Genomic DNA, 25,390 nt, shown 5'->3' on the forward strand with positions numbered 1-25,390 from the left:
TTTTTTACAATGTCCAGGTTGTCCTGATGGGTCAGTTAGTAGAAAAAGTGCTGAAAAGCTTTTCACCAACCCCCGGATGACGGTGATTAACAAAAACTGAAGACAACATTTTTGGCTGTATAGTAAAAGTCACTAATTCTGCTCATTTTGCACTACAATGTGGTTGGATTTTGCACCATGTCTTCTTTATTGCTCTGACCACTTAAAACACTGAGGTAATGTCTATTCAACAGACTATTTTCAAGTGTCTGGGGGGCAAACGGACAAAGTTCAAACAGTGGATATTGAAAGTGGTTGTGCTTGTGTAAATCGGGAACAAAGCTGCCAAAGCAAGACCAGGAGTCTTCAAGAGCCACTGCTAGAAATGTAACATTCTGTAATTTTATGAGCTCACAAGTGTCAACACTTCCTTAGATAATCTTCTCAAAACATGTTGAGTAACATTTAAACATGTTGAGTGACATTTAAATCCTAGATTCTGGATCCAATCCCTTGGTTTACATTGTGTACTTGTTTTACACAAATTAGTCTCAACACTACATTAAATGACTTGTTCAGACGGGTGTTCAGGTTACCTGACCCTGTCATGGCTGAACCACCGATGAAGGCAGACAGACAGATTACATTAGCAGACCCATGCCTGATTATTTGTCTTCTCGTTCTATTTAATTTTCTATCCTGAAAGCTACTGGTCTCAGCCAGATGGGACCACCCATCCCAACACAAGAATCTCCTCCTCTTTGGTTACCTCAGGTGACGATTAATGCTGAGACCACACAGAGGTGACACACACACACACACACACACACACACACACACACACACACACATACACATACACATACACACACACACACCCTACCCACTCGCTTGACCAACCTTGAAAGCCCATTTTAATCAGTGAAGGAATTGTCTGCCTCAAGCTGCCTCAACACCCAATACCTCAGACAGGTTCATCTTGTTATCAAGCTTATAAATCACACTCAGACATGCTGAGTTCAGCCGTGGCTTTCGGGGGCCTGAGGGTGGTTTCCTTTCAGAGTGCTGTGACTATAATGAAAGCATACAGCAGCAGCGAGGATAATGTAGCCATGAATACAAATGGCCCCGCTAATTCACTCAAACTCATATCAACACTCATTTCCCCCTGTATCAGAGGTCATTTAATGCACTATCGCTCTTACTTACTTTTGTCCAAATCCTGAACACAATCAGTGTTTAGTAAATTTTCTAATTCCTTTTGCTGGTTGATGTTTTTTAGTTACGCCCTCTCCTTTTTGGATGGAGACCTGTAATTCACATTAATCCTCATGTCTTGTTCTTTGCAGGCCCTTTTAGTTTCTCTGTGACCCCTTGCAGCGCTTTATGCGGTTGTGTCAAATGAGCTTGGTGTGCAATCGGCCTGGAGATAATGCAGAACTCTGGCGGCCCCAAACGGACCGCCGCCCAGGCTCTGAGCTGCTGCCAGGTCACTCTGGTGGCACTGGCGGCCACTGTTTCAGCCATGAGGACTCCTAGTTGCAGGCTAGGAGATCACATCATGCTATCCTAGATTCATCAGTTACAGCAGGGAAATCAGTACGCTTGAATGAAATCTCCCTCCAACATAAAAGCCCTGGAGCTCTTAAAACCTTCATATCCAGGCTGACCTTATTACTGACTGTCTATTGAACTGGATCCCATTCAAGCAGCAGATAGCCAAAATGAGATTATTTAAATAAATCCAACAGTCAAAATCTTTATTTAATATTTGATGCAGCTGTTAAAGGGATGTAGAAGAGCATATTGTAGCCAAAAGACATGACAGAGTTGCCTCTTATGTTAATGTTTAACACAGGATGGATTGATGGATCACTGCAGTTGACGTCATGACAAAGGTTGATGTGAGCCTGCATGCCGATTCTCTGGCATTGCGTCAAACTCTTATTGTTATGAGTGTAATTGTCCTCTGAGCAGGAAAGGGTAAAGTTTTCTCTAAGGTGCATTTGCTTTGCAGAGATGATGATGGGCGGCCAGTTGGGTACAATTTGCCATTGTGTGCGAGTTCTGCACTGATCTCTCTGTATGTACTGTTTGACATTTGCAGCACTCCCACCGAGGTTTACCTCGATTATGCTTATCAATGAGAGACAGACTGATGGGAGCATGATAATGCTCTGGCCAGCCTTGGAGCCAGGCACAGGGCCGTTAAGAGGACAAATGCTCCCCCCAATTCAGACATCCCTGTGGAGCCTATTAGAAGGTCAGAGATTTTGTCAGATAAATGGATCAGAGGAACAAAATGGCAGCATATTGTCTTGGGTTTGAATAGTTTCCTGTTTGAGGAATGTCGATGAAAACATCCTGTTGGCACTGCTCCCTTTTGTACAGTACCTTTTCTTTCTACTTTTTGTTATTTTCTGTCATTTTCATAGGCGGGAGTATGTGCTAAACATCAGTTACGATTTCCTGAAGTTCTCACCAAATGAGATGCATCCAGTGAGACAAACCCAATGTATTATTGTATGTTATTGTTAGTCCCTCTGTAACATGCTGATGTAACACTGCTATGAGACTGTTTAACTAGAAATCATGTTTTGCTTACCCCTTAATGTAAGTAGGAACATGGAAATCTGTATACTGTATGTCCCCTTTAAAACAAGGGCTAGAACAGTAAGCTCATTCCTCATGAAAGTAAAGGTTCATCAGTTTCAAGAAACAAGTGACACCATCATTGTAAAAGGTATATCCTTGTATTGCCATTGCTTTTGAGCAAGATTGTTTCACTTAACTTTAAGATTTACTTAGTTAGACTACATGTTTAGATGGATATTGTTGTTCAGCCTATGCATACTGACATATTTCTGAATTTACAATTTGGGAGTTATAACTTGGCCTAAGCTTCCATGTGGATCCATTCCGATCTCATATCCTTAATCTATAACCCTAGTATTCCCCATTCAATATCTGTTGTCAGCCTTTATTGCACCACTGACAACCCATCCAAAGGGCGCATTACCATATCACTCGAGAGAGATGACTGTAGGGCCTGAGCGTTGCGGATCGTAAAGCATGAATGTGCCACTTCAAGGTAATCCGCAACCTACAGGGAGCCTCGGTTCGGCAGTATAAGTCCGAATGAGGAGAGTGGAAAAACAAAGTTAATGGGTGACAAACCAGGGTAATGCCCTGCTGCTATAGGGCACTGCATCCATTAACCATAGCCCGGTGAAAACCATCCCACTGAGCTGAATGTCTTCTGCATCTGGCCTGTGTGCAATAATGAGGACGCAGTGGAGTCGGTCAGTTTTTATTCATTTCGTATAGACAAAACAGGGATGTTAGTGCAGCAGAAGTATGTGGCAAAGGTATTTTTTTACATGCCATGCAAAAGTTGAGCTTCCATTCATCCATTCGTTCTACTCTCCTATTCTGTGCAGGGTCACAGGTGGATGGAGCCAGTATCCACATTGTCATTTTGTTTGTACTGTGTTAATGTGGAAATTCGGATTAGACTTTATATAAATATACTGGAAATCTGGGTGCTGCCCGACATTTAAGCATGTAATAGTAAAAACATCTTTATTTATGAAAACGTGGAATAGGATTTTTTTCTCGACCTTAATCTGGGATGTCATGTACATTGTCAGTGGGAATCTGGCCATGATTCATGTTTAAATTGGTCAATAATCTCTCAGTCAGCAAGCATTTTGGATACAGTAATAATCAGGTAGGGATGTAACTGTATGTTTGAACTTTTTATCCACACTGCTGGTAAAGTAGGTGTTTTTTCAAAATGGCACGCTACTTGGTTTGCCTCTGCAGCCTCAATAAACAGCTCGATCCAGTATAAATAGCAGAGACTTTGGTCGGTTGCCACTGCGGCTGAGCACGGCAGCAGCAGAGAGGAACAGCTGTAGTAGCTCTGTCGCCGAGACCAGATCCCCTCTCAGCCGTGAAGGCAGTCCAGTCCGTGCTTTCTAACGTAAGCAACACTTGAGCACCCAGAGCCTGTTCAAGTACCCACGGCACATAGCTCTAGTAGTAAAAAGTTACCTGGTAAGAGCTTCATGTGTGTGTCAAAATGTGGGTCAAAGTCTTTATTTATTCTGGTTCTATTGCAATTGCATTTTGATTTAAACCACGACTTTACAAAATGGTGTGTAATATGATCTGGATAGGTCTGGATATGGAATTATACATGTAAAATGTATGATTTACATGATTTTTATTTGAACGGGCAATGTGTCTCTTGAATAGGTCTATATGTATGTATGCCAGTTAAGTATCATGTCTTTACAAACATAAACAATATATAAATAAAAAAATATATGGAATTCTAAAAATACAACCTTTATGTACAAAACAATGTGGAACAAATCTACTATACAAAACATAATGTGATATGTTAAAAAAATAATGTTTAAAAAAGAGTCACAAATACTGTTTCATGTTAAATCAAATCATATACCTGACTGATCAAACTGATAAAATATCAATATGAGAGCTAACACAGTTCAATGACAGGAATGTGGAGTATGTACAGATGCACCATGACCAATTCAAAAATGAAAAAAATCATTGGGCAAATTTCAGTCAAAGTGAATTTCCCATGTTGCAGTGACATGTGGGCTGGATCAAAGGAGGCCTCCAGGTGCCTGATGGGTCGCTTGGCCTTGCTCCCAGAGCACTTTGCAACAGGAGGGATTAGGCTGTGTTAATTAGATAGATGGTCTGAAAGATTAGACGCTCCATGGAGCATTTATTCACCCCTTCAACTCGACATGGTCCGTGAATAATGGAGCCCGTCGCTATAAACACAAGACCCAAATGCAAATGTGTTAATGTGCTGACAGAGGTGTCGGCCTGGAGGGAGCCGCCGCAGAGGCAGAGACATTTTACCAGAGCCCAGAAAATAACTGAAAAATAAACAGATGTTGGGATGGTATTTTAACCACTAACAGTCCAGCTTTCGTTTTTAGGAGAAGCGTTTAACGTCATAGCTTTATACGGGGCATGGTATGCAGATGTACAGTACATCCCCTTATTTACATTTAAGGATGCATTTTAAAGCCTTTGGGATCGTTTAATATCCAAAAAACGAATTAGGTTACTTGTCTTCTGATGTTCTTCTTCTTCTCTGGTATCTGGAAAAAATCATAATAGCAAGCTGTTGTGCCATCTGTATGCTATCACACATTCATGTGAGACTGAAGGGAGTTTAAGATTTCTCTTATTACCACTTGCAAATGTTCATGCCATTACGAAAACATGTCAAAACCAGGCCTTGGTTCTACTGCAGCATGATAGTTGACTTGGGTGGTGTTGGAATAAGAAATATTATGTTTACATGCAAGTTACAACTTTGACTATACTCTGATTAAGGCAGTTCATTTCCTTTTTTTTATTAATCAAGGTCATCCGAGGCCGAGAACGAATCTAGATTATGTGAATGTAAATTGATTTGCTCAAGCATATAAATATTATGATCTTTAACCATCTCCAAGTGCATTTTCCCACCTTGCAGACTCTCCATCATACTCCCAACAGTAAATTCTTTATCCAAAGTTTGAGTCCAATTTTTTCCACATTCTGCCTGACCTGTTGCTTTCATTTTGTGTCAGTGTTCCAAAGGGCTTTTTGAGAGAGTTGGATAGAATTAACCCCAACTGAACCCAACCCTAAACTCTACCACCATCCACAATCTGAGGGTTTTCATTTGCGTTTAATTTCTTCCTGCAGGGCCGTCAAGCCAGACTTTGTCCTGATCCGCCAGCACGCCTACAGCATGGTCCCCGGTGAGGACTTCAGGAACCTTGTAATCGGCATGCATTTTGGTGGCGTCCCGAGCGTCAACTCCCTCTTCTCCATCTACAACTTCTGCAGCAAACCCTGGGTGGTAAGCGATTTTCGACTGACCCCTTTACTCTGCTTTAACCCGCACTGAGTGAGCCGCTTCCTCCGCCGGCTGACTCCAACTGATTTATTTGGGCTATTAAAGGGAGCTGTAACACCTGTCTGTGGATCCAGCGGGGCAGGCAGCCTCCATCACGAGACTTTATTACTCACTTTACTGCTTAAACAAGCTGGAATACCTGCAAGGCTGCATTTGCTTGGCTCTCCATGGGTTCATCTTTGTACTTTTGATACCTGTAAGTGAGGGCCAAGTCATTGTATCAAAAGTCACAAGTAAGCCTCAAGGCCCAGAGGTTTGCTAGGTCACATTTCATAAGCATCTGAGCGGGCAGACAAAACATACTGCGATCAGACAAAACAGATGCGTCCGTCTGCGTCGGTCTTCATCCTGTGAGATCTCTAGACCATCTATCTGCATCACATCACATATCTGCCGGATCAGATGTTTTTTTTTCCTTCTCTGCCACATAAATAATCATGATCTTGAATATCTTCTTGCAGTTTTCCCAGATGATTAAGCTCTACCGCTCCCTTGGTCCGGAGAAATTCCCGCTGAATGAACAGACCTTCTATCCCAACCACACGCAGATGGTGAGTGCCCGGCAGACATGATTTCTAATTTTAACGGCTCACAGAACAAACAAAACATGGTCTGATTTTCAGTAAAACTTTATTATAAAAATATAAAACACAGAAAATTAAGACAAACATTACTATAACCCCTACAAGGAGACAACCCAACCCCCACCCACCCCCCTCACTCAACTTTCAGGAATCAGTGTTTACGCGCAGACTGCACACAGCCATTTGACAGCTTCCTTTATCTTAATTTTGTCCTTTAATACGCTCAGGATTGGACTCGACCAAGTGATTCTGTGTTAAGCAGACAGTATATTTACACAAACATGAACCACAGAAATAGCGATACAGCAACGCCACAGTTGGAGAAGGAGCCTTTGTCAGCACAAATGCGAAAAGTTGATGTTTTGTACTTGAAATAATTAAATCAAACGATGAAATCCTGCAGTGTATGTCCAGTATGGATATGTTTGCTTTCTCAAACCAGATATTGGAAAAAAAAGTGTTTTTCCGTTTTACAATTCTGTTATGTATGCAGAGATGAATAGTTTGGCCAAAGTTAAAGCTGGATCTCAGAAAAGGCTGAGAGAAATGACAATAAATCCCCCAAATCATCTCATTAACCTCTTATCTTTCACTGTTGTAAGAGAAGCTCAAACTGCTGTCTACAGAATGTATGTAGAATTTCTGATCTTTGATCTTATTTCCATTTTGTCCTCTGTTTTGCATCCTTTGCCATGCTTTTAGGTGCAAAAACACAATACACCCCTCTACCCTTCCTTTTTGGGTTACCGGGCCAATATCGGATAATTATTGTAATGTTGATCATTGGGTTATCTGCCAGTTGTTGTCGCCCCCCTCTGATATGGTATCTTGTGTTAGTGAAGAGTTGAAGGGAAAATACTGAGTCATGTTTTGGCATAACCTAGCATGAGTGATGAAGCATGAGTAAAGGAGCCGTTACTCCTTCTGAGGCAAATCTGTGTCTGATCATGGAATGGGCTGAAGATACTGCATTGGAAAATAAGAAACGCCCCCGATGGAAACAGATAGTGACAATATTGTTACTTTCATATTTATATATATATTTATATATATTTTTTGTCCATTTCAAATAGTTAAATACAAAAGGATAGAATATACACTTAAAAACACCTCATTGTCTGAAACCTCTGCTTATACTTTCATGGGATCGGTGAAAGGGAAGTACCCTCTTCACGAGTACCGGGGGGGGGGTTGTCGAAACAGGATCCAGCTGAAAAACTAAAAAAGTACCATCGTATTTTAACATCTGCTGAAGATGATTGGAACACGGGACAAACTTTTAAGTCAGTGCTTCAGCTTTTCACCCAGTCGCTCAACCTTCATCGGATGGGCGTGCTGCGATGGTTGTCACAAAGTATTTTGGTCTATTTTTGTCACTGCCCGATCCAATAAACAGATAAATAAATGTATTACAGAGGTTTCAGATGAGTTGATAGGTCATTTCTGTAGCTTATGTTATATACAGCAAAAATAAAATATCACTATCTCTGCAAAAAGATGAGCTAGTCCCCTGTGTTGGCACGGTAACAGATATGTTTCGTAAATTAGGATTGATTTATTCTCTGATTGTTGTAGTGCTCAATAGCATGTGCTGTTTGTGAAGTAAGCACAAAATGAGTCGCACAACGAACATTCAGGGATGCAGAGATACTATCATCCATAAATACACATTACAGTATAAACTGTGAACATAATCAATTTATACTTCACTGTCAAACAACACCACTGGAATATTTTAGTAGCTGAAATAAGAGGTATCATTTCAGAGGTCATACCTCACATTGGCACTAAATCTATTGAGTCTGATCCATTCTTGGCTCCGTTCTGTATAGCATACAGCTCTGCAGCAATTTAACAACTTTGCCTAGCTGTGAGTTTGAGTTTTGGGAGTCCTCACATTTTAGATTGGCAATAGGTACGAATTTTAAAATCAGTAATTCATCGATTACCTGGGAGGATTCTTGCTTTTGAAGCTTACTTTCTAGTCCAAACTGTTTTAGAAATAAACCCTCCCACTGGCTGAATATTTGAAACATAAGCAGCTGCTTCTCATTCGCACGCCAAAAATAGTAGGTGCCAGAGTAGTTTTACTATTTCCAATATCCAGCAATGTGATAAATTCCCTCTGGCCAAGATGTTTCTTTTGGATCTGAGAGCAGATCAGTTAGCTTGTGCTGCAGTTCTTACTGGTCATCAATAGAGATTGACAGCTTGTACACGACTTATTGCAGCTTAGACCTAAAGACATAGTTTGGACTGCGACTGATTCATGTTTTGGGGAAGAGAAACTGAAACTTGAGTAAAACCAAGATGTAGGTGACCTGTACAAGAAAAAATAAAGGTATGGTAAGGTTTTATATCAGAAGTGCTACGAAACAGGCACTGTAATGTATTTGTTTTCTTTTCCGCCCCTTTATATGAACAGTCACCCAGGGCAGTGAGTTTTAAGAGTCCTGTAATACTCTTGATGTGATCAGGGTAGGGGCGGAGTCGGGGGCGGGGCAGCTTGTTTTGGGGCAGGGTACTGTGTGTTGGGTTCAGGGGTCGGTAGCGTTGATGGTGGTTTTGTCGCGGCCCGTCATGCCCCGGTACCAGCTACAGTAGCCCTCCTTCTGCTGGATGCATGCGTAGTGTCGGGCCTGGTAGCCGGGATAGCCAAAGCGAGACAGCATGTCCGTCCATAGGCACTCGTTCTTTGAAGTCACGAAGCAGGGCAGAGTGTAGCAAGTCTTAATCTACAGAAACAGAAGTGAACGTAAAGATGAGGGGATGAGGGAGGAAAGCTATGTGAGACACTATCTTCAGGATCTGTAATCACAGGGCTGAAATCACTGATCGCTCATCTGCTTTTCAATGTTTGCTTCTGTTCATTTACATCAGCAAGTAAATGGATCAGATGTAAACCATACAACTTCTGGAATAATTCAATCTAAAAACATAAGTATGCACTTCATGGACACTTTGCTCGGAGGAATGTTATGAATGCAAACCAATCAGCCGCCTTGCTAAATCTGTCAGGGTTAGTATTTTCTTCATGATTAACTTGAGCGTCATACAGCCTCTTTCATGCGTCATCCTTCCAGGTGCTTCAACAAAACCCCTCGTGCAAAAGGTTTCAAGGATGAATACGCGCTGTGAAGCGACAGGAAGATTCACAGAACCCCTCAAAAGGAGGAGATGAACAGAAATGCGGTGTTTATTGATATCAGCAGCAGAGCGGCTCAGGGATATAGTGAGAGCTGCACGTATCTGGATCTGAATGTGCCAGAAAATTCACTCTGAAAGATGTTAGAGGACACACGTCCCAGTTTGGTTGTTTTTGTTATTCAAGGCTCCCAAACCTGTCCTCCACGGTTCAGAGATGTTAGACATTACTTCCTGGTTTAAGTGGCTTTAACGGTCTGTGGAGAATAATTTTCTAACTGGTACAACACACTTCCTGAATTCCACTGCAATAAATCATCATTTTGCGGAGGAATGTGGAGGGCGGCAGATTGAGTTTAATAAGTGTGATGATGTTTATGCCACGATGTGCTTACTGACTCACACACTGGAGCTTAATCAATGGTCTCTCTAAATCCCTCTGGGCTGCAGCCATGGACCGCCCCAACACACAAACACAATTCACAGTTTACATTTACTGGCCTGCACTGGGAACAAATACTCGTGTCTGGTAATCCACTCATACTGATAGGGGCCAATGGTGTGAGCAGATGTCGAGGACGCTGCTGTACAGTAAGACACTTCTGAGTCGGGTCAGCAGCTGCACAGCAGCAGGCCACATATTAGAGTCATATAAAATTTAGGAATGTAGACTTGAGCTGATTCCAATGCTGTTATTTAACAACTCAAAGATGATGATGAAATTGTTTTTTCCTCTCTGTTTCTGTCTCTGCTGCACATCCCCAGTGTATATTAGTGGAAATGAAGTAGTACAATTGTAAAGGAGCCAGTTTTGACTTGTGAGTCACTCTGGGCAACAGTAAAATAAACATTGGATCAGCCACTTTTCAGTTGTCTTACAGGAAAGTCATGTTTTATATTTGATATTGTCTAAAATTATGAATCGATTGATCAATCAGAAAGAAATTGAAGATTTCAAATGTCAGTTCTTGTGCAGGAGGTGTGCAGTCACTGAACCATAAATTGGATTGAAGAAGTTTCTCTATTCATCCAAAAGGCTTCTTAACCGGCACATAATCAGTACCCATATTAGTTCAAACTAGTATGAAAAGAGCCATGCTGCTGTCTGCCATTCTCCTTTGACCTTGAGCATGGATCCCTTCGACCCTTACACAGAAATGATTAAAAAACACTGTAGTGGATATTAAACATGTCATTGGTCCACTCCAACAACTTGACTCTCTGGGTGCCTGTTTCCACTCACCCTGCAGCTGCAGCCCAGCTGGTAGCGATGGTTGATGCCTTTCTTCTGGGCCAGTGAAAGGCGCTCCCACCTCTCATTGAAGTTGCACAGCCCGGTGTAGACTTTCCCCTCAAACACTCGCCCTGGAGAGGACAGACAGACACCATTGTTGAAATCAGGCACTATAATTTGTGGGATTATTAAATCATGGAAGTGTAGGGCTCTTAAAGCCTGTTTGTGTGTGCAATATAGGGTACTATAAACAAAGTACTCGAGCAATCTGGAAAGACAATCTTCTTAAGAAGCCCATTGTAAACCAACACTGCTATTTCTGAGTAACCAAAGGTCGGCAGATGTCTGCTTTTAGCGTTCGGCCCTTTTGTGGATTACCAACTTCTGAGACAGGTGTGTTTGCGTCCCGTCGAGTCGCAGGAACATCATGATTTGTCACCATGTGTCGCCTCACTGTGTTGTCACCGCATGTGAATTTGACATCTCACAAATATGTGCTTCTTCGACCCCCACACTCCCTACGTCCCCGTAGTGGGATTACTGGAGACACCAGCAGGCTTATTACACGGTGTTGAGTGTGTGACATGCTCCTAAAATACTAATCAGGGCCAGAGCACTCAAGTCCTGATCAAAGGTGATCTGTGTCCCCGCTCACAGTCCCTGCTGTGTCTGAATTGCGCCTAAGGCAGTCTTGTGCGCATGCAGAACTTATTATAGACGTCCTGAGAACAGCAAAAGATGGCAGATGATGTCACTGTACCCAGACTTGGTAAACATAGCCATTGCTGCCTGGCAACCTTGGCTCATTCACTAGTACAGTGGAGTGTAGTTACAGTATTTACAGGTCGGGACTTAGCGACAGTTACACACGGCAAGAGCTGCAGGGTCTAAAGTTAACTGCACCTCCGTTGGAAATAGCATCTCATAAAGTGGTCCTGCTGGAAAGCGTCGGCAGCTTCCTGCGAGCTGTTAATTACAAGTTTTGAGAGAGAAAACTGCTTTCTGCTGTTGTTGGCCTATGAAGCCTGAGGAAATGGATGCAAAAGATGAAAAAGCTGGCCCCTGCTATGCCTCCTTGCACAGTGGCAAGTGGTTATAAATAGTGGTAAAGTTTATGTCACAGGACAAATGAAGAAGTCCTTGGAGAGGCAAGCAGCGGGGGTGGAGTGTTTAGGCCAAACAAACTCGTAGTGCTGCCAGCCAGCAAAGCTGTGAGAGGCCACACGAGAGGGGACAACAGACACAGTGATGATTGGAATTTATTTTTCTGTCACAAGGTTAAATTTGTGGGCAGTTCTGAGAAATTTAGAGCCGAAGATTTGAAATACCAGTGAGCAAAAGACTTCTGTGCTTTTCTGTTCAGATATTTAACACCACCAAGTCCTCAACAATGATATTACCATAAGGAAATCATCAGTAGAAAACAGTATGAGTTCATTTGCAAAAAGAGATAACTCAGTCTCTATCATTTTTTAAATGGTGTATTAGGTTATTGCGCTGTCCTGCAAGTATCCATCAAACTAATCTGGGTTTAAAATACAAGATATGCTGTATATATATCCACATTGATTTTTCCTGAATGTATACAAAAGGAGCTGTCGAATGTGCGTCAAGTTTTGAAACAGACTTTTCCTGACCAAGGCATATCCCAATGTTATGCATAACAGGCATAAATTGCCATGTAAGTACAGAATACATATAGATAATCCAACTTTGATGAAAAATAGTCAGACGGGAGACTTACCTGTGATTAGGTACTGGTACTTGTTGATGTCAAACTTGATCCCACACAAACCCTCTGAGGAGTGTGTGTAAATGTGTTGGACGTGCTGAACTTTGTCAAATCCTTTGTACATCTACAAGACAGGAGTAGCAGAATTTGGAATTAAAAATGTGATAAAACGCCATGTGGTACACCCACACCCTCATTTACTCCATCTAACACTGATAAATAATCACTAATGAAAACACTACGCCCGTTTTATCTGATGACATTCCTTCTGGGATCCCTCGTAGGAGATGAAGTATTAGGCTCAGCCCTCAACTTAATCACAGATAACACGATTAGATGTTGTAATGTGCCGCTTTGATGCTGTTCTGGCAAGGTCAACCCTAAACCATGGGTGGCAGCTCGTCCTGTTCACCTCAGGTACACTGAGGCACAAGTCTAAGATTTGCTGTATTGCTTCAGCGTAATTTATTTGTCTGGGAACAACAGGAAATCCCTGTTTAGACGCGTCTCTCCCAGACATGCAGAACAAACTGTTATTTAAGCTGCAAACTGTGGAGGGCCTGGGAAAAACCAAAGCATTTGTCTCATAGGATTTATTGAAATTTGGAGGAAATTATATTCTTTATCAGCCCACAAGGAAAACCACTGTTTGTAGCTTATTAACAGACATAAATCCTTGCCTGTACCCAATTATTGTATTACAAATAAACAACCCCAGAGCTGCACAGGTCATGCCTCAGTCCCCAGCATAATCCTTACACTGATAAATCACTTTGTTTCACTAACGAGACTCCACTTAATGCTTTTCTTTGAAAGTGGGATTGTGCTGAAGCAGTGCATGGCTCCGGTCAAATGTTTACACTCTGAGCGAGCAGTTTGGTTGAGTTGTAATGCTAGTAAGTCCGCTAATCCCGGGGCCTGGCTCTTGTCTGAGCAGCGGGCCGATGTCGGCATCTGTCAGGAATATGCAGCGTTACGTAAGAATATGGAGGGAGCAAAGCGCACGCATTCATTCTAGAGTAACCTGAGCTGCTTTTCCAGATAACACAAAGTGACCGAGTGGGTGAGGAGATAGTTTGTAGCTTAGTTAAAAATATCCTTGGTGTATGATCATTGATTTCTACCAGGCTTTTGTGACTTCTCACTGTCTCAACGTTTGTTTCTTATTTGAGGTAGTTAAACCTTTCTGGGCAACAGATATAGGGATGTTCCAGACTCTACAAATTTGAAAATATTACACAAAGAAACATACATCTCCCTTTGATATGATTTACATGTGTAATGTATCAACACATTTTTCTTCCACACCTGCCTGCATGTTAACAATATCTACAACATGACGTTAGCAGCCATTAGGTGCTGCGTTTCATAAGGTTTGAAGAATTGCTTGTGACATTTCATGCAGCATGTCATTGCAGCACAAACAGCTTCAATGGAGCCTTTCCTGTTGTACCCCTCCATCCTTCCTCAGGGTAAATGTGATCCAAGGTACAGCTTCTCTTGAGCCTGACAGTGACTTAGTGTTATACTTGAAGCTCGATCATCTCACCTTTGTCTGCTTCACCGTATAGCGCATCGTTTCAAAGGGTCCGTCTCCCATCAGCTTCTTGCCCACTACTCTGGCACGAATCACTGTGAAGACAAGAGATGAAATGTTACAGGAGAATAAAGAATGACTGGGTCACTGCAACATTCCTCTGACTAACTCATAACCTTGAGCCTTCCTCACCGATTCATCTAATAGCACTCTGCCCCAGCCAGTAGAGGACATTAGGAAGTGCCTGTTGAATAACATTTCAGGGCCAGTTTGGCAACATATTTAATTAATTATCAGATTTCGTGCATTGCCAGGGGATTTTTAAGTTTGATACAGAAATCAGAGGAAAAGAGGCCTCCTCTGACATCATTCACATCTTCGTAATATAAAACCAAGGCTTTGGTCTCACTGGACAGTTCTTGGATGTAGCCACAAATGTCCCATTCATATTTGTGGAAAAGGTCTGAAAATATGACTCCATGCAGCTTTTTCTTCTTTGCACTGATCAGATGTAAAGTGAGTCACACGAGGGGAAAACCTGCAGTGTGTCGCTCCACTGGCTTCTTTCTATATTGGGAGCAGACCTTGAAAGAGATCTTATCTGAGCACAGGACCCTCATGTAAATGTCGGCAAGGTGAAAACACTCAGTGGCAGATTTGATTTGTTTGCTTTCGCTCCTGTTGGAGTAAGTGGGCCTATTGTAGAAAGCCAGGAGAGGGTGGGGGTTGGTGGTTAAGGGAGTGGCGGCATATTTGAGCCGGTGAATAGAGCTGCAGGTCCTGCATAAGGGGTAAGTCTGCTGTGAAGTTCACCTGCTGCCCACAGCCGGACGACCAGCAGACACAACTAACACTGGCCATGTTTGTTATCTTCTCCCAGTGGAATTTCCTTCCCACATACTTTGGAGGCTCACATTCCCCAGAACAGAAAAAAAAGGAGAGGCCTTTCATTCTTTTAGACAGGAGAAAGAAATGAGGCATGTGGCATCCTCTGTTTGGTCTGTGTTTGTCTAGCTGTCCTACTTTCCTACATCCATGCAACTAGATGTAACCATAGACACAGTTTGGTCATCAAAACCCTGAACCTTCAATCGCTTTGACATGGAAATAGAGTGTCCCACACATTTCAGTCTATATGAGAACTCATTCTGATATTTGGCACAGTAATGTTTTTCATGGGGGTAGAATTATGAGTCAGATCCATGCAGTCACACAGAGAACATACCTCCATCAAGGCAGAATATACTGGGTTAAATGAAAGAAAACATTTAGATTATTATAATTCTTTCTCTGGATCTGTCTATGTAACTATTTAAATATATTTGAAAATAGTTTGCATGCTACTGAATCAGTATCTCTTTCTGTCCTTCAGCACTTCCATTAACCTGCCTCCTGGGCAAGTATATATTTAAGTCCGCCAGATGTTGCTCCTATCATTGGACACATATGCCCAATTGGATTGATTGATGTGCTTAATAATTGATTCCCAAATTCATGGTAAATGTAGCTTTTCACCTTCAAAACCACCTCCTCCAAACATGGCTGAGAAATGTCAAAAGCTTTCATGCTGCCTGTGCAGTGACACTCAGCCTCCTCCCTGGAGCACACAGGTGATTTTCGAGCTGCCAGCTTTGTGTTATCACTCAGGACAGCAGCCTCACTCTCTGACGGTTTGACAAGAAATCCCACCGCCATGTAAAAATGGATCTAGCCATATTAATGTGCCAATCCCCTCCCCATCGCCCGCTTCCTGACCTTTCACAATATCTCTCTGCAGGACATTCAATCCATTAATCTGTCAGCTCATTTAATATGAACCTGATCAGCTTCTGCTAAACGTCCCCAAATGCTGTTTGACAAATGTGTGCAGGCGCAATTACAGAGGAACCAGGACACAATTATAGAGGAATGTGCAGATTTAACAGGATACCTTACCAGGAGTCTCTCTGTTAAATACACTGTGACTGTTCAACAGTCACCCCAAAACCTAGTTTCCTACATCAGCCTGACCTTAAACCCAACCCTCCAGAAGGACAAATGTTTAAGTGTGAAGGGCAACAGGTCAGCTGATTCAAGTGAAGAATATCCAGATAGGAGCCTCTTGTTGTACGGCAGCCACTAATTGACCAGTGATGGTGCCATCACCCAGAGGAATGTGTGAGAGGCCTCAGCTGCTGCGGAAACAGAGGATTGGTGTCATTCCCTTAAGTGACCCATTGACCTCCTCTCCTCTCTGGAGTTATATTTACTTACAACCACAGGGCAGCGTTTCCATATGCCGCCTGCTCACGTCATAATGACTGTTTATTTAACCCAGTTGTATAAGCTGATCTGACATCGCCAAGCTCCAACTAAAAGCTATGTGGAAACTGCAGATAAGAGCTATGGTCCTTCAGTTTTCACCTTACCTCTAGAGTCCTTCAGGTTCCTATAGAAATGTATTCATTAAGAGACATCCATAGGTCCTGTGACAGGTTTACATGAGCACCAACCGATTGAATTTACTCGCCTACACACCTTGTTAGACACACCCACAAACTAAGAGTCTGTGCATATTATCAGCTCAAGTCTGACACAGCTGGCCAACCGGAACAGGGCAGGTGCCTTAAAGAAACGGAGAGTGTAAAACATGGCCAGTTTCAAATTATACACCTAAATGAAAGATCAACTTAGAGCAACTAAAGTGCTGCAAAGTTGTTGTTTTTGGGAACTTTTTGCCCCGTCAGAAAGTGCCGACAGCTAAGCAAAGCTGACGGCAACGGAAGGGCTTAACACAATCCTCATGATATACGGCCTCAGTATCTGTATCAGATACTCAATACTGCAATGATTAATCTTTCACTGAGGATCTGACATACATTTAAAGAGCGGGAGGCTATTTTTATGACACAGTCATAACCAGGGTCTGACAGGAAGGGGAAAAGGGGATGAGAATTTAAGTCGCTCTGTATCTCTTGCTTCAAGTGGAGGATTACGCCAGCACGAATGCAAATGAAAATCATATGGTGAGCATGTAATTTAGACTAGATGCAATGTGACAAAGAGCAAGCATGACATGAATAAAACTCCTCCTGTGTGTGTGTGCATGTGTCAGAGAGAAACAGGGGGAGAGAGAGGGAGGGCGGGAGAGAGAGAGGGAGAGAGCACTGGGTGGGTGACAGTGGTTTTAGTATGCAGAATCTAGTCCAAGTTTGAGGAGGCTAGCGGGAGGAAGAGGAATTCTCAGGATGACACACTAGCAAGCTCATACACAAACACTGAAACTGAATACTGGCTGTTGAGATTCAACAATACACCAGAGAAGAAACTTGCGATGTCCTGTTACTAGCTGGCAAAATGCAGAGCCAGATATGACAGATATGGTGCAAGAAGATCACTCTCCAGCCCAAGGCAAACAATTTTAATTTACAAAGGAAGTGGCACAAGCCAGTGGATTTGATAATTAAGATGGTACATTAGACAATGGCAAACTGTCTAAACAAATTCAGTCCAAAATGGAGGACACAACAACAAAACATCTGGTCAAATAAAATGCCTTTATATATATATCAAAACCTTCACATTTCAAGTGTAACAAATTTAATTTGACAAATGCCAAGGCAACATTCTTTCCCATACTTGGCTGGAAGTCTCAGCTCGATCTTGTGAAGGGAACATTTTGACCGACCATGCATTTAAATACAAGTTTCATTCCAGCTGAGGCCGTAAACACAGTCATTTGAACTGAAATTGGTGCCTTTCCCAAACTTTAGAAAAAAAAGGCACTTCAAAAACAAGCCCTGTCTCTGAGGAAAATGAGGATCTGCTCATGTGGCTGAAGGAGAGATTCCATCAATACCTGCAGCTCTGCATTTAGCCTGCCATTACTTTTATCTTCTCTCTGGCTCTCTGTCTTGCTCATTCTCCCCTTTTCTTTGGACTCGTTGGTCGTTACATAGCTGTTGTTGCTTTTATAGATATAACATGTTGGCCTGCGTCCTAGTCGCCCCCGTGCTGGCCTCTTGTTGGCCGTACGGTTAGAGAAGGGAGGGACGGGATGGAGATTTGATACACCCGACTCAGGGGACGAACATCCCAGGCCTGTGAGGAATCCGGAACCTTTGACTCTCATCATATTTTAAGTCACTTTTGGAAAAACTGCAGATAGCACATCTATAGTTACAGAGAGCCTCAGGTTCTGTCACCTTCTAACCCGCAGATGAGAAAGCTGATTGTGGCTAATGGAGGGAGTATGTGACAGTGTTGCTCTGTACATAACTCAGTAGTTGGTACCAGGGAGGTGCAATCACAAAGCCCCGAGCTGTATTTCGCTCTAAACCTGCAAAACCGCCGTCATTTTACAAAAGCTTCCCTGTGCAAAGCAAAACGCACCGCCGGGTGGGATCCATTTCTCCCAGCGCCTGATCCTCAACTGCAAACTCGAGCAAAATCACAAATCAGGCTAATCCCCTGCTAATGATCCGGTTCTTGGTACGAGCATGTAAAGGTTTGCTCCTATCACCAGAGACGCTTGGGAACAGGCGTCGTCACGGCACGATATTAAATCGTCGGGTCAAAGTTTACTGCAAAGCTTCTAATCTTGCTTTCGGGGAGCTTTCAGGGGGAAAAAACTAGCGCTGCTCATTTCCCCTTGTGAATGGGCTGTTTCAGTTCAACAACCCTGTTCTGCACTCAACAACGGACGTGTCTTTGCCCTGTACTCAGGTATGCAGCAGTAATACTGACAGGATGGGACTTAAACGCTTAGGACTGAGGTAACATGACCAATCAGCGCCAAGGCATTTATGAGATACTTCCACCAAAACCGAGGGAAAACTTAACTCTGTATCATTTCACACCTACACCTCAAACAGATCTTTTAAAATTAGTCAAAATAAACAGAGGCAGAGTCAAAATAACCTAATTTCAGGCTTTTTTGCCTAATTTTGATTCAGCCAGTGGAGTGCCTGCGGGTGATTATGGGTCACGGCCAAGAAAACAAGAGCAACAGGCTTTGAACTCAGCTTCAGCTCTTAGATGAGGAAGATTCAGGGCTGTTGCCTTTGATGCTGACAGTGAGAATTACAGGCTTTCTCCTCGACTGTGTTGCAACCCCATACTTTCTGTTTTCCACCTCTTTGGATTTGAGCTTTGACTTGGTGGATCAGCCAGAACTGCACATGTTTTGGTTGAGAATGGTAGAAAAAGTCTTAGAGTAAAGAATGAACCACAGTCCACATAATACATCTGAATTGATGTCATGTTTTTCCAAAAATTTCTGCACCTCGTATCTTTGTTTGAGTTAATGGAACTCAAATCATTAACCTATATTACGCTGAAGCTGAAGCACATTAGCGCAGAGTCTGTTCAATGAGTTACTGCATTTCTCTGCACAAAAACATATGGAAAAGTATTGTTTCCACCCCTGGTACACATTTAATGACCGGGTACACAGTTGTTAAGCCACTGCCATTTCCCAATCCGCTTGAGATTTTCCATACATATGATGTTGTATTGTACTGCTATTATCAGCATATAAATCATATCACACACCAGGGAAAATAATAAAATTCATAAAGAAATGAACATGAAAGACCAGGGGATATGACTTAAGGCTGTGTGTAACCCCTGTTCTTTGAATCAGGCCACTGCTCCAGAGGTTAGAAGCATTCAGAGCACACCTCCAGCTAAGCCCCGGACCTTGAAAATGGGATTTGTGGGGCTCACAAATGATCACTGCTCCCATTGAAGTCATTCCCAGATTCTACACTGGCGAGTCTCAGCCGGTGCCAACGCCATGAGCTATCTAAGGGCCCTTCAAAGGCATCACAAGCATTTGTGGAAGCAGCCTTTTTCACTCCAACCGGGTCACTTGGCTGAAGATGCACCCTGATCCTGCCCCCTGAAGAGAAGTTCAATGACACAGGCTAGATGCTGAGCAGCCATGTTGGGTCAGAAGGTTTTATTTAAGGCGGATTTAAAGGATGGAGGCCTGAACCTGCAGCTCCTTCCAAGGGTGGCAAGCTACAAAGGCTTCTTCATAGCGTCAATGTGAATTCCTGCTCACTCCAGAAACCTATGCAGCACATTGGAATTTTTTTATTTGCATTTGGACAGGCTTGTTGACTTATCATAATGCATTCAACGATAGACAGCTCATTAAATGGCAAGATGTCGGGATGGGACATAAATCAGGGAATGGTCCTAGATGTGGAAGTGTGAGGAGCAATTAAAGGAGAACTGTTCAAAACTGGTACAAGAAATGTACAGGATGTACAGGATCGTCTCTTGTGCCGAAGACTGACTTAATCGATCAAGTCAGTCTGCAACTTTGGCACAAGAGACGATCCTGCCAATTTGAGTCTATTTCCCTTATTCTCTATCCTTGGGAATTCCACCCTCGCAGGTATGGGATCCATCAAAAGCACCTCATTGCGCTTCATTAATTAAAACTTGAAATTGAACTTTTCTTGCCTTTGCCTTGAGAAACAGCATAAATTAACCAAAAATACTTATTTTGTCATGTTTTCACTCCTCGGCAAAGATATTCCACAAAGAAATTGTTGGGAACTTTGAGTGTAAAGCAGAGACTGAAGAGTGAGAATATACCAGACACCTTTTTGATGGATTATTTAAAAAGGCTATTTGAAAATGATGCACTGTGAGTCATCTTTATCAGCCTCTACTGGCCACTAATCGAAATTGCAACATTATTGCAAGTGATGTGTGAGTGTGTATGTGTATGCATGTGTTTGTTTATGGGGGGGGGGGGGGGTTGCTACAGAAACCAGGTTTTCCCTCACCATGTGTTGTGTGTAGTGCGGATCCAGTAAAACCCGTTAGGCTGTGTGTGTGTGTGTGTGTGTGTGTGTGTGTGTGTGTGTGTGTGTGTGTGTGTGTGTGTGTGTGTGTGTGTGCGTGTTTGTGCGTGCGTGTGTGTGCGTGTGTGCTGGGGTTAGTCTGACAGATTATTTTTGGATAATGGGTTAAGCTTTTAGAGCTTTAGTGTCCTGTGATGGTTGCAAGTTTTTGGGTCAAATAATACTGGAGCAAAATACAGACTGCAGACTAAAAATATTGCTGTCACTCTGCAAATCCATGTCAGTTGAACCCTCAAGCGTGTGTGTGTTCTTCCAAAGCGTGTGTCTCTAGGCATCCCCTAATCCCTCAGAGAAATTTACAGCACCCCACAAGCTGTTCAATCACCGTTCTGTCTGAAACACACCCCAAAAGCGACTTCAGATCAGATAATCCCTTTGCGTTTGCCAGTGTTATGTAAACACAGAGGGCAGGATGGACAGACGTTCCACATTAAACCAGATCCTCAGTTCGTATTATTCCGGCGAGCCAGTGTAAGCATAACCCGGGCAGTAAAGTAAGCTGTGTAAACTCTCCCTTGCTCCCTCTTTGTGGACCAGAGGCCAGGCATAACCGAGTTACAACTGGGTGGCTGTCCCTCAGAGTAATACCAGTGAATGCAGATAAACAGCCAGGATTTGAGTGTGTATCTTATTATCAACTGGTGTGAATTCTCACCTGCAGCCCTGAACAGGAGGAGACACTGATATCTAAAACTTGGAAACAGCTTTGCACCGCCAAACAAAACCAGAAAAGGATAAAACGGGATCAGATAGGATGTTTAAAATGGTGTGTTGCTTGACAGAATCTCCACAAAAAGCCTAATTTAGAATTAGAACCTACAATTATTTGGATGCAGCCCATACAGATGCGTCCCAAACTGTGCATTCCAAGTCTCAATCAATTCCATTTTCATTTATTAAGCAGGGATTTGGTCTATAATAGAATGTGTGTCATTTTGGAGAGCTGTTTGGGAAGACTTGGTGACTTAAGTGACCAAAGATTGCACGAAAGATTGTAACGTTCAATTGCCTCATTATATAGTGGGGAAAATGAGCGGCGTGTTGGAGAGCCATTCAAAATTACACTAGACTAGAAAAACAAGCAGATGTTCATGTGCTGCCGCGCACGTGCTTCTGCAGCGCAAAGAGACATTTAAACCGAGAAACACCGTTCAAAACAAAAATACGATTTCAGGTCCAAGTTAGTAATCCGTACTCACCTATGTCGGAGTTGCAGTAGGCTTCTTGCGGGTGCCACGGGGCGCATGAACAGCCCTCCGTAAGCCGGTGAAGCTGGAGGCTGCTGAAGACAAACAGCACGCTGAACAGATGCTGGTACACCGACTGCATTTCACCAAACTTTGCCAGTTCCTCTCTTCCGCTCAAACTGTGTGTGTGTGGGTAGATGGAGTCCGTCTGGATCCGCTCCTATAATGTCCAAGTCTCCGGGTCGTTGTTGTTGCTGTTTTTGTTGTTGTTATTGCAGCAGCAGTAGCTCGCTTCGTTCCGAGCGTTTTCTCTGGTCCTGATCAGGCGCACAGCCGTACATATAGTGAGCCGGATAGAGACGTGCACGCCCCTCTCCACCTCTGCAGCGCGCTGGCGGAGCGGCCAATCAGCGGCCGGTCCGGTGATGCCATTAAGAATAACAGACACGATGACATATTGGAACTTTACCCTGTACCCCTGCACGCCACTGGTTTACCATCATATAAAAAATATGAAGATAAAAAAGGAAAAACGTTTCGGTTCACTTTTAAGTATTCAGGAAAACGAACATTTTAAATATAAATAAGATAGATAGATAGATAGATAGATAGATAGATAGATAGATAGATAGATAGATAGATAGATAGATAGATAGATAGATAGATAGATAGATAGATAGATAGATAGATAGATAGATAGATAGATAGATAGATAGATAGATAGATAGATAGATAGATAGATTGATTGATTGATTGATTGATTGATTACATAAGACACAACACACTAGAAAATACAGTGAAAAAGAAGCATAGAAAAGAACTAAAAACATATAAAAACACTCTAAAACGACAAACATGCTGTACACACGTCATATTGTCATTTGTACAAACCAGTTAGATAGATATTACATTCTCGACATTGCACCATGCCATCAATAATGCGCTATGACTCAGTCCAGGTGTCCACCCTCGCCCCTTTATTAGCAATATTTCAATGTGATCATTTATATTTTTATTCTAGAAGCGACAGTCAGACAGAAACACTGTTGGTTAAGACAGATTGATTCTCTTTTAGATGCTGCGGTTTGGAGGAAGATGAGATTTCAGCGTGGATGAAATTCGGAGCTGATCATTTTGAAAAATGCAGCAGTTTCACGTATAGTCAGAAAGTTTTATTCTGCAATAGATTCACTTACGATTCTTGCAGTGCCCAGTCATTCAAATTAGGCAATTACACTCAAACCCTCTTTTCTCCTCCTTTTGTATTGTGCTCCCAGGCCCGAGTGGGACTGCATTATCGCTCCAGAGGCTTATCTGCACAGACTGAGAGAGCTATGTGAAGGGTTGACGCCACTCACAGTTATATAACCAAGCCAGAAATAATCGGGTTAGGGAACTCTGACCCTTAATATGCTGTCATTAACACTTATCTCAGTGTTTAGCCTGTCTGCATGCCCACTAATATCTTCAGAAATAATCAGATTTTCACACTTGTTGTTGTCAGTGAAAGGGTTAATTTCAAAGCATTTTGCAAAGGTGACTCATTTTGATATAAATGTGATGCTTTAGGTGGTTTATGTTGTTGGTTCAAAACACATTAGCAGACCGGTTTCCATTTGCTTAAGGACAAGTACAAAGCCGACGTGTTTCAAAGTTTCCACTCACTGTTGTTCATAAAGAATTTGTCCTGAGGTGTGTTTTTCAGCTCATCCTAGTTACCTAGGTAAACAGCCGTTGTTTTTTCAGGGCTGCACACAGGTACATCGCTGAACCTTTTGGTGGCTCTCCAACAGATAAGAACAACAAGATATTTATGGAAATGGACGGCATCAAAGCGGCGACAGGACGCTGTGTTTTATCAGAGGTTCAGCCTCAGAGCAGGTTGGATGGCACTCACGGTGCGAGCAGACGTCCTGAGGAAACACGTCAGCTGCTGAGCTGCTGAGCTGCTGTAAACCCTTGATCAGGCCTGGTCAGATATTATTTCAGCCTCCCACCTGAAGTCTGAATAAACACATTTGTGACATTCCTTCATCGGTGAGGTTGGCAGACTCAACAGGTTGATTCACATCCAGGGGTGGACTTAAAAGCAAAATGAATCAGCTATAAATAAAATAAAAAATTGTTATAATAGATATAAAATGAATGTTATTTATATTATTTACCATTTATTGCAAAGAAAATGGCCCCATCTTGAGGATTGTTCTAAGGAGCCTTGAGTCTATAGGGTTACATTACGGTCATTTAGCAGACGCTTTTATCCAAAGCGACTTACGTTACATTACCACCCATTACAGAGGGGGGAGCAGTTGGGGGTTTGGGCAGGGACTCGAACTGGCAACCCTCCGGTTCCCAAGGGGAATGCCTACCGGCTGAGCTACTGCCGCCCTGGGTTTTAATCTAAGGCCCGCAGCTCCACTCTTGTTTATATCTGAACACTATGTGGACAATGAAACAGGAAGGCTCAGAAATGATTCAATCAGTCGATTTTACATATGACTTCACTGATGCATACCGAGGTAAAACAGGACCACATTCCTAACATACATTTACAATGATAGCAACATGAATCAGCTATGGAGAGGGAAAACAGTCCCAGTAAGGGATAGAACCAAACCCACAACACATACTGATGGTTAAAAGATAAAACAGATATGTGTCACTTTGGGTGTTGTCTTTCCATCGCTGTCACATTGTATTCATAGTAGATATCAGGTTATGTTGGCGTACAACCCACTGTGTTTAAATGGTGATTTCTTACCGCCACCTAAGTTATTAAATGTTTATCTTATTCCATGTTCTCTCTGGTATAGTTTTCATGTTTATGGTCTCCCTAATCTGGGCAGAAAGGAACAAATTCACACCCATCCTCTGGGTTTTGTCAAAGGCACCAGCTGAAGTATATGAGGCAGGTTGAGAGAAGAATGGGTTCAACACTTCATCTCTTGGAATGCTGTAAATATCAAACAATGATTTATTGTCCGTAAGAGTATACAGGGGTGAATTTCCCTTGAAGAATGAACATTTGAATAGGCAAAGGGAGCTGCTCACCATATGTGTGGGATCAGTGTGTCTTCTTGGCTCACAGCTGTCCTCGCAGGACTGTTTAAACTACAGGAAGACGAATGAAGTCTTTAGTCTGAATTTCATTAACTTTTAACTGCTATACCTCAGAAA

General features: G+C 42.5%; 2 protein-coding genes across 2 annotated transcripts in view; one reads left to right on the plus strand and one right to left on the minus strand.

The window, feature by feature from the left end:
• The window catches only part of syn3 (synapsin III), a 64,679-nt gene that overhangs the window by 18,831 nt on the left and 20,458 nt on the right, over positions 1–25,390 (plus strand). Inside the window, exons 5-6 of the mRNA XM_076152722.1 lie at positions 5,722–5,878; positions 6,397–6,486. Coding sequence (XP_076008837.1) covers positions 5,722–5,878; positions 6,397–6,486 — 247 coding nt within the window. The remainder of the gene's footprint in view (positions 1–5,721; positions 5,879–6,396; positions 6,487–25,390) is intronic.
• LOC143002511 (metalloproteinase inhibitor 3) lies at positions 7,903–22,540 on the minus strand. The gene is made up of 5 exons (XM_076152652.1): positions 22,226–22,540; positions 14,179–14,261; positions 12,642–12,753; positions 10,907–11,028; positions 7,903–9,254 (listed from the first exon to the last, which is right to left on the minus strand). Exons 1-5 carry the CDS (start codon positions 22,353–22,355, stop codon positions 9,057–9,059), a joined length of 645 nt encoding a protein of 214 aa, XP_076008767.1. The 5' UTR covers positions 22,356–22,540; the 3' UTR covers positions 7,903–9,056.

This window comes from Genypterus blacodes, unplaced genomic scaffold, assembly GCF_046128005.1.
Source record: "Genypterus blacodes isolate CSIRO-AG114 ecotype Tasmania unplaced genomic scaffold, CSIRO-AGI_Gbla_v1 ptg000007l_1, whole genome shotgun sequence".
NCBI lineage: Eukaryota > Metazoa > Chordata > Actinopteri > Ophidiiformes > Ophidiidae > Genypterus > Genypterus blacodes.

Coding starts and splice junctions, on each gene's coding strand:
- LOC143002511 (XM_076152652.1), bottom strand. CDS start 22,355: ATGCAGTCGGTGTACCAGCATCTGTTCAGCGTGCTGTTTGTCTTCAGC. Junction 14,262..22,225: donor CTACTGCAACTCCGACATAG/GTGAGTACGGAT, acceptor TTGTCTTCACAG/TGATTCGTGCCAGAGTAGTG. Junction 12,754..14,178: donor ATACGGTGAAGCAGACAAAG/GTGAGATGATCG, acceptor CCTGTCTTGTAG/ATGTACAAAGGATTTGACAA.